This window comes from Nematolebias whitei, chromosome 11 (genome assembly GCF_014905685.2).
Source record: "Nematolebias whitei isolate Nwh7 chromosome 11, NemWhi1, whole genome shotgun sequence".
Lineage (NCBI taxonomy): Eukaryota > Metazoa > Chordata > Actinopteri > Cyprinodontiformes > Rivulidae > Nematolebias > Nematolebias whitei.
This window is the reverse complement of record NC_056508.1, coordinates 46521443-46531808: the sequence shown is the minus strand read 5'-3', so window position 1 is coordinate 46531808 and position 10366 is coordinate 46521443. Positions and strand designations below refer to the sequence as shown.

Here is a 10366-nt window from a genome sequence, read left to right as displayed (position 1 = left end):
TTTGAGATGCCCACACAAAAACTGAAACTGGTTTGAGATGCCCACACTAAAACTGAAACTGGTTTGAGATGTCCACACAAAAACTAAAACTGGTTTGAGATGCCCACACTAAAACTGAAACTGGTTTGAGATGCCCACACAAAAACTGAAACTGGTTTGAGATGCACACACAAAAACTGAAACTGGTTTGAGATGCACACACTAAAACTGGTTTCAGACACCCATGACAGAAGTGAGATGCTTTTAAGATGCACCCCAAAAAACTACAAAACTAAAACCGATTTGTTGCCCACAACAAATCTGAGATGGATGGAGACGCTGTAACATCTTTGATGTTTTGCAGAGAAAATTATTTGCACAACATTGTTCAAGAGACAATGTGCGACTCACAAGAAAACTGAGAACCTCTGCGAACGCTTCCAGACATTGTGGAGACCCCCACGTGAAGGCCATTCTCTGATTACAGCCCAACAGCTGCAGCTCAGTGACGTTCTTTAGCGAGCTCCTACACTGACTATGTTGAGGTGCTGGTGGGCTCTGAGAAGACAATAAAATGAGGTTCAAGTTGTGTTGAAACTGGCGCAGTCTTGTGTGTGTGTTCTCCTGGAGGCTTCATGTGGGCCGTGTCCTCCACAGGTAACGTATCGTTGGAAAGCACCAGACGACAGATTTCCTTCTTCGTGCAGTTCGTCTCTCTGCATGAACCAGGCTCCAGTCTGATCCTGCGAGGATGGAGTCAGGTCCTGACCTCCTGCTCTGAAGACTCGACGTGGTTCAACTACCAGATGTAGTTGGAGGTTTGGTGTGATCCAGTGACTCGGAGCTCAAACTTCAGAACTTGGTCTGTAGTTCGGTGTGATGTCTTGTTTTAGCCTTTGTCTGAGACAACATCTACACAACCAAAGACGTGTACTAATACTGTGTTAAGTACATGTACCTGTACTCAATACACGGCGAACCACACGGTGGAATAAACTTATTTGAATGACGTTCAGGCTCCATAAACTTTTATTTGCAGCTTCAACATGAGCTGCAAATAAAAGTTTAGGACGCAAATGTTGAACAAAACTTAATTTCTAAAATAATTGTTTGTGCTCATTTAAAATATAATCTTTTGTTGTGTAAGTCTTCTTGTTTTTAATATCATGATTTATTATTTTCATGCATTTTTGCTCTTTTTAAAAAAAATAAATATATTTTGTGCATATGAAAAACATACAGAACTAACTTACTGCAACTTGAACCCATGCAGAGCAAAATGTTTTTGAGTGTGTGATTTGAAATTCACTTTTATTTGCCTTGTCGCTGCTCACAGAGGGAGGCACGCCGAACGAGTCTACGCACAACGTTCACACGCACATCAGTCATTTTTAACTCAAACAAAAAGGCCCCACCTCGCTCGTGAGCCCGCTCAGATCGTTACAGGAGGGTGTGCGCTCCGTGTTGTTTATATATTCAGCAGACACGCAGCATCCAGGCTGATGAAGGCTGCTCTGAATGGCTAATGACAGCCGTGCACTGCTCTGCTTCTTTGAGCTCACTGGCGCTAACTGTGGGCGTGTAGTCTTTGTTGTTTTTAGATGAACTTGAAGTGAGCTGTCAGGTTGTCGAGTCAAACCCCAGATCAACTGCGAGCAGCAGGAAGCAGCTGCAGAGCTGAACGGATTATCTGCTGCGTCCTCAAACTTTATTTAATAGTGCGAGATAAAAGTCTCATTTCTATTTATTTTAAAAAATCCTTTAGAATCGCTTCAAGTTTCTATTCTATACTTTATTCTTTTATTATTTGCAGAATATTTTATTCTTTAGGGCTGGGCTGAACGTGTTCATGAGAAGGTAAACTTACAGTAGCACATACGACATTACACGCCCGTCGACAAAGTATTAGAAGCAATACAGCAATCTATAGCAATGACCGTGACAGGGCAAGACCTTGTTTTAACTGTTGACCTTGATTTGTGACCTTGACTTTGAAGCCGATGTGATGAAAATCATACATGACACTCTGTCTGGTGATGCATGCGAGTACGAAGTTTGTTAAATTATCTTGAGAAAATCAGAAGTTACGAGCGGGATAAGCAAAGACCCTGTTTCAAATTTGACCTTGATTTGTGACCTTGACCGTGAAGCTGGAGTGATGAAAATCATACGAGACACTGTCTGGTGATGATGCATATGTGCATGAAGTTTTGTTACATTATCTTGAACAGATCAGAAGTTATGGTCAGGACAAACTGGGACTATAGCATCATACACACACCTGTTGACAGGTGCATCAGAAGGATGTAAATATGGGCAGGAGGTGTTTGAATCAAAAGTCCAGTGCAAAGCTTGAGTTAACTTGATTTAACTGATTCATATTTGCATGTAATGGTCTAATTCTCAGTCATTTATGTCATAAATCAAAAACCGTGTTATCTTCTACGCTGATGATACCATTCTGTACGTCACTGGTCCAACAATAATTAAGAATATCTTGAATCACACTCTCATGGATCTAAGGTCCCGTCACAGAAGGTGACAATCCCGCTACGCTCAGTCCCTGCATATTTGTCATAATATAAAACCCTCTTTAGTGTGAAGGCAGTCAGGATGCTGCTTCGCTCTTGGTACATGTGCTGTAGGTTGCTTCTGTTACATTCAGCATCCCTGAGATACAATTCTTCACCTTCACCGTGCTCTATATCGATATCAACGAGTTCCCATAACGATCTCACTGTGATGATACTACATCCCTGTGCCCTGCCTTGAAACAACTTTCTCAGACTTCACACTAGCAGACGCTGTCATGAGTTACTACGCCTGCACTGGGTTGTCTCCATGACTTGTCACGATCATGAATGTAGCCTAGATGTGAGACCAATGCAGCCAGTCTGGTTTCAACTCCTCAACAACCAAACCACACCAGCGCTTTTGAGCTTCATGTCATGGCTGCCATCACGTTTCCCTACGCTCCACCCAGGACCCAGATGTGCTGCCACCACGATGATAAACCACCATGACATCATGTGTATGTGCATGCTCAAAACCCTCCATGTCACTTCCCACGTAATGGGGTACCCACCGTGTTCTTACACTGCACCTTAAAATCTACCCAAGGCCCCACAAGGATCACCCACATTCTGGCAGATTTTTACCTCTTAGGTTGTTTTCTACCAAAGAGGGGGCCTCACCAAGAAACATACATCATGGAGTATAGAGAACATCCTGACGATGCACCTTGGTACCGCACCTGCTGAGTGACCAACAAAGATTTTGCAACGTGAGGTAAAGGTGGCTGGGAGACTCGTAAGGGACTCATCCTGCCGAGCTACGCAGTTAAATTCATTATTTTAAGTCTGGTATCGTTTACTTAGATGCTGCTTTGCTTGTCAAAGTAATTTTTCTGTGAATTCTGGGGCCCAAAGTGTCCCGTCAGAACTTTGCACTGTGGGTTCTTGATCAACGTCACTTAATGTACCATTCTGAGGCAGTTTTGAAGTGACCCTGGACGAACATAGAGGTACTTCTCTTGCTTCCCTACAGGAATTGAGTGTACAATTTGACAGATTAAAGTGAAATCTTCTGCCAATATTTTGACAAAAACAGCGGCAAAACACAGTATTTTATTTTCTGGCACGCTTCACCCGTTCAGCACTTACCTGGTCCCAGATTATATAGCGAAAAAACGTGTGTGACTTGATATCTGTGAAGCCCGTCTGGACCTGGCACCCCAACCGCTCCTTTGGATCCTGTTGGGGTTTAAAAAAAAAAAAGGGTTAGACACAAAAAACTGGGGCAGATCAAAATACAGACAACCCAGCGTACTCTCAGGGTCATTGTGATATATATCAACAGCACTTTCACTTCATCAGGCGGCCCGACTTGGTCCACACACCTTTAAATAATTTCCTTTTAATGTTTATGGCAGTGGTGAACCTCGACTACACGAGCTAGGCCTTCAGTTAGGATGTAACATCCTGTGAATGTGAACATCACTTTACTCTCTGGTAGGACTTCTCTTTTAATCCATCGAGTCTGACTTACGGTGTCATTTCTTGAGTCACCAACAACAACCTGAACACAAAACCCAACACTAAACAGGAACAACATCTGAACACAACCCGAGAAAGTCCATCCATTTTTGTCCCAAGATTACCCAGAATGCTCTGCGGCTCCCCACATGCCATGAAACCAAAACACAACTTTAATATTAAAAATTATTGTAAAGCTAAATTTGATTCCTTCATTTTTTAGAGCAACAAATTCGGTATGGATTTTTGAATTTACAGGTTGCAATTGAATGCATCACAAATCTAAAAAAAGCTTCACAGGCCTTCTTGAAGGCTCAGGGCTCGGCGTTTTGGTCCCGCCCACTCTACATGAACATTGATTGGTAAATTTTCCTGCCAGTTATTCAACAAACTCCTCCTGCGGAGACTCTGACTGAGCTCAGCCTTCTCTCCTGACACTGAAGTCCTGACCAATGAGAGAGATCCTTCAAACATGATTCTGCCCGGAGACACAAATTTAAAAGAACCTGATTGGATAACTGGGTTTTCAGGAATTAACAAAAGATTCTTGCTCGACTGCAAAGTACTTTACAGAAAATAAAAGACATTAGTAAAAAAAAATAATAAAAACTACATTGGAATTATTTTATTTAAAACAAACACTAAATGAATGTTTTAATGTACCACTTCGCATGTATGGAAGTTTTAGGCCTTCGCTGAAGGCGTTGAGTGTTTTTTTTTTTTTTTACAACCAAAACAAAACTAAAAACCAGCTCAACTGAATTGTTTGGAGCTGAACACTGCCTGCCTAACAGAAGTGAACAGACTCACACGGAGTCCAACAAGCGGCTGATGGGAGTGGATCACTCTCACCTTGTTTAGAAAGCCCTTGAGCACGCTGGCAGCTTTCACCGACAGAGACCTTGGGATGCGAATGGGCTTCTCGAGAATGACTGTTGTAACAAAAAAGGAAGGAGGACAGCCAGAAGAGAAGGAAAGTGGGAGAGACAATAAAAGGGCAGTCGTGAGTAAGGAGGAGGATGATTCAGCGGCCAACCTGCCTGTGGGTGACCATGTCTGCTGTGTGGGAGTCAGATGTGGAGTTATTCTCTGCTTTACTCACATTTTAACACTTCTAAATACTAACGTCAGTGATGGAAACACAAAAACAAACACTTTTCACTATTAAACTCTTCACACAGAGTATGTGAGGCAAAGAGAAGTTGGACTTTTTTATACTATAATACAAGTCGTATGTTTCCTGGAGGGGGTTCTGCAGGTCTGGTTCTTGGAGGTGGTGGAGATGTTTGGATCGTGTTAGTGATCGTTCTACATGCAGGTAAAGTTACAACTCCAGTTCTCAGCCGATACCAGTCCACATCTTTGAACCAAAACAACAAACCTCATGGACCTCAAACGGTTCTGTGATATCTGAGACTTGTGTTAAAACAGATTTAGGTGAATGTGCTTTTCTTTAATAAAGTGCTGTTTCTAATCAACGTTACAACATCCAGTGGTCCCAGCATGAATCATTACTCGTCTTATAAACAGATGGACAAAAACAAATAAAAACATCTCGCATCTATAAAGGGTTTTGAAGTTGATCAGAACTCTCCATTGTTGGACCGTCATTCACCGAGCCAGCAGATTCTTCTCTGCCGTTACAAAAACCAGGACTTGCACAACGGCCCGAGAACAGAAGAGGTCCAGACTAATTATATAAAAAAAGCAAGAAAACGCAAACGTTTTATTTAAATTACTGTAAATTTACAGCAGTTTTATTTAAATTCATGGTAAAGTCTGATGAAATAAACGACAGCTAAATTAAAATAAATTATCAATTAAAAAAAAACATATTTTCTGCCTAAAATAAATAACTAAACACACTGAAAACTTTATTAAATCACCAACGTTTACAGAGCACCTTTAACCTTTAACGTGCCAGAGTGTTTTGATTTTTGCTCACGTCCGACAGAAAAGCCTTTTTGCGGTCTAATAAATCCCGTTTGGCGCGCGACTCTCTGCAGCGCCGCTCTGGCACCGGGTCCAGCTCTGAGGCATATGGTCGGTGGCTCGTACGGTGCAAGAGCCGGCTTCCTCTGCAGACCTTCATCCAGGAACCTGCTGATGGACAAGTAGGACCACCAGGAGGACGGTGCCGGTGGCAGATGCTCGCCGTAGAGCGGCGCGGAGTCGAAGCGCGTCACGCGGCTGTCCGAAGGGATTTCTGTTGCAGCGGGCGGAGTGAGGCAGGGAGGAGGTGACCCGGGTTGTTCTATGTAAGGAAACCATATGGCTCGAGGACACACAAAGATGCAGCTCGTTCCTGCCGGGTTCTCGCTCGGACGAGAGAAGTCAGAATGTCGCAGGCGCCTTCCTGCACCGATAAAACGTTGTAGCTTTAAAACGCCTCCTCATAAAACTGTGTCAAAACAACATGTTGGAGCAATTAAACCGACAGAAGACAGAAACGTGTTTTCAGGTGGCTCGGGATAATTGTCTGGCACCGGCTCCTCACGAACGAAACATCCGTCCGCTGCCAAACGAAACTAATAAAGCAAAGACTTCAGTGTTCTTCGTGCGTCGCCAACGTCATCTGTAACGGAGGCCACGATGTTCTGCCAAATATCCAGCAGCTCGGAGGCGCAGGAGTTTGTCCTGGAGCTGCGTGAGCACATCAGCACGAGAGCAAACCTTCATTCAGAACATCAGATGTGAAAACGCCTCGATGGAACAGAGAACTCTGAAGACGACAACCCGACGGAAGATTTAAAATCTGTTCCGACACAGACAGAAAGAAGTGACCTTGAAGTCAGCGGACACGTCTTCACCGTTTGTCTCCGAGTCCAAGCACAAACTCTGGGGGGACCGGGCCTTCTGGGTCGCTGCACACGGACTGTGGCACCAACGTCCTGAGCCCTGCATCACCGACCTGCACCTTTAAAATCTCATCTCAGAACTTTCTGCTCAGGCAGGCGTTGAACACCTAAACTCTCACATGTTTGTGTTTTTGCTTTGTGAAGAACTTGGATCACATGTTGGCTGTGGAAAGAGCTCCATAAATAAACACCGATCGATCGATCGATTGATTGATGTCTTCCTCATTTTCATCTGTCTGTCGTCACCTTCATCTGCTTTGTCTTAATCTTTTTTATCTTATTCTCGGTCTTCCTTGCTTTCTTCCTTTTATGTATCTTCTCATCGTTTGTTGTTTTTCATCTTTGAGTTTGTGATTTTTCCAAATATATTTTTCTTTATATTTATTTCATTTATCAACGTCTCCATCTCAGTCTTCTCCCGTTCCATCAGTCTCTTCATCGTGGTAATAATCATGTTTTCATGAGGTGGATCTATAAACCAGATGATCCACGAGCAGCAGCTGGTCGGCTCTAAATTGACCTTTGAACTGTCAGAAAACGTTCAGAACTCGTTTTGTTTCATGACGCCTTCAGTACGACCACAAACTTCACCTCATCCAACAGATGTTCCCTCTGAGGAAACCATCCTGGTTTGGTTTATTCTCCAGAAACCAGAGGTGGCGCCTCCTGCTGGTCGTTAGAGCACGGTGCAGGTTGGAGCAGCTCCTGCTCTGGTTCAGTCCCAGTTCACAGAAACCATCAAAGCTCGTCTTCCATCACAGACACGAGCAGCAGGTTCTTACCTTGAAAGAGGTACTCCTCAGTGTTCATGTCAGGATTGTCTGTAATGATGTCAAACGGAGACCTTCCAGCCATCATCTCAAACATCAGGACGCCCAGAGCCCACCAGTCCACACTGAAGCCTGCGGGGGGGACAGAGCAGCAGGTTAGAGACCAGGAGGGACAAATAAAGGCATGTTTGCATGAGCTGAGGTCCAGATGAGAGAGGACGTTCCCTGAAGGTCACATGGGGATCGGCGCCTCTCACCATGGACCACTCCAGACTGGACAAAGGTCCAGCCCCTCCCAAGGAGACCGGTTCCAGAACCAACGCTGTGCATGGAGGTGAGCCCAACCTCAACCTCAGGCTCCTTCCCCACCAGAGAGGTGACGTTCATGCCCCATGAGCCAGCTTTGTTCCACGGCCCCCACCTTCAGCAACATGCACTTGACCTGTATGGCCCCTCCTGCAGGAGGTGGGCCCACAGGAAGGCAAACCCACGTAACTCACTCAGGCTGAGCCCATGGGCAGAGACCTGGTCACCAGGTGCTCGCTGAGGAGCCCCCCCAGGCCTGGCTCCAGGGTGGGGCTGCAGCAACCCACGTCTGGGCGAGGGACGTCAAGGTTCTTGTCTTCTGTCCATACGAGTGTTCTGAAGCTCAAACAGCTGCCAGCTCAGTAAAAACTGTCAGTTCTGAAGTTTCAGGTTTGGACGAGCTGAACAGATTGACCGACCGTGAGGCCGTCTGTGCACGTGTGTGCGCTCACCGTAGTCCTCTCCTCGGAGGATCTCGGGTGCGATGTAGTTTGGGGTTCCACAGAAGGTGCTGGTGGTGTCTCCCGGTCTGATCCCCTCCTGAGAGGAGCAAGAACATCAAGAAGAAGAGCACCGTAAAGCCTCAGCTGAAGGAAAGCCAGTCATCCTAAGGTCTGTACAGACACAAACATGAACTAAACTGTGCTTCCTGTCAAAATAAAGGCTCAGCGCTTATTGCAGAACTTGCTGAAAAACAGCTGAAATTAGCTAAAAAAATGCTAAAAAAAAAAAAGGTAGCTGAAAATGTACAACAAGCTTAAATTTGTAAAAGAAAGCAGAAAGAACACACGCTTGCCCAGTTAGACTGGAAGAAGATGAAAAGAGCAGAAAACAAGTGGAAACTGTAAAACTGAAATTAGAAAGAAAAAAAAAAAAACAGCTGAGAAGCAGCTAAAAAAAATCAGAAAGAGGCTTAAATTACCAGAAAGGAAGCGGAGATGGCACATTTTTTCTGAATTAGGCTGAAAATTTTTTAAATGAGTGCAAAAAATGTGGAATTAGCTGAAAATGCTTAAAATAGTATAAAACAGCTAAATAGTAGCTGAAATAATAGAAAAAGCTGAAACTTGCAGAACTAAGCTGAAAGGAGCAGAAAGACGTTAGACGAAACACAAAAATGTTGTAGTTAGCAGAAAGAAGCTGAAAGGAACACAGAACAGCTGAAAAAAACAGCTGACAGTAGCTGAAAGTAGCTGAAGCTGAAGCAAAACAAAATGTGAAAAGAGCAGTAAAAGGTTGTAAACAGATCTAAAGATTTGATGGAGGTAAAATGAGATCAATTCATTTTCTATGAGAAAAAAATGTCAGAAAAGGCTAAACATTTCAAAAAGCTAAAGTTGCACCGATACCAAAAGTCACAGTAGGATTGTCCTGAAAGAGCCGAACGTTTTGATTGTGATTTGTTGAAAAACAAGAAAACTGGATCACAGTAGCGTGAACGCTTCATATGCTTACGAGCGTGAGCACTATTAGATGGTTTTGTGTTGCACCTTGCACATGCCGTAGTCTGTCAGCTTGATGTGACCATCGTGGTCCAGGAGAACGTTGTCGAGTTTCAGATCTCGATAGATGATGCCTTTTTCATGAAGGAAGTTCAGAGCGATGCAGATTTCAGCAGCATAAAACCTGGAGAACGCAGAAAAACAACGTGAGCCTTTCGTTGTGTCCACCAACACCACCAGGAGCAAAAACCTACAATTGTCTGTGGTTACATGTTCTCTGAAGGAGAAGCTCTGTCGCTCTGCCCAACACGTTGGAGCACAGGCGTCGCAACCACTATATGTGAAGGGGACATGCCCCCCCCACATAAAAAAACTTTCATTTAGCATGTTAGCTTAGCAGTAAGTGTGAGGCTGTGAGACGCTGCAGGTGGAGGAGAAATGGTGTGTTCAGGTGCATTAAAGTTGAAATGTCTTTAAACCCCACACCTTGTTGTCCTCAAGCTTCATGAACAAACATCATTTAGATGAGTCGTGTTGAACACAAGTAAAAAAGTCCAGTGGTGATGTTTTTATTTCTCTATAAACACAAATAGTGCTGATCTGACGCTCTGTGTTAAAGTGTACTAAAGTTAAAACGTCTTTAAACCCACAGATGAATTTACACAAACTTGGTGAGAAACATGTTTTAAATGTGTGGAATTAAAGGAAATCCAGATGAAATGTTGATTTTATGTTCACTAGTCAACATGTTTTTCTTGCGTGCGCACACATGTGTGCACGCGCACATACACACCTACACACATCAGTGTGTCCTCCCCACATGACAAATGCTTCTGACGCCCTTGTGCTTGAGTTATGGTATATAACTCAAACACAAGTATATATATATACTGTATATATACTGTATATATACAGTATATATACTGTATATATACAGTGTATATATACAGTATATATACTGTATATATACACTGTAT

At 43.6% G+C, this 10366-nt stretch overlaps 1 protein-coding gene across 1 annotated transcript in view; it reads right to left on the bottom strand.

Annotated features, from left to right (window-relative positions):
* prkcz (protein kinase C, zeta) overlaps positions 1-10366 on the bottom strand; it is a gene marked incomplete in the record, with an annotated part of 124479 nt that overhangs the window by 32836 nt on the left and 81277 nt on the right. Inside the window, 5 exon segments of the mRNA XM_037685061.1 lie at positions 3642-3731; positions 4866-4945; positions 7654-7773; positions 8400-8487; positions 9438-9573. Coding sequence (XP_037540989.1) covers positions 3642-3731; positions 4866-4945; positions 7654-7773; positions 8400-8487; positions 9438-9573 — 514 coding nt within the window.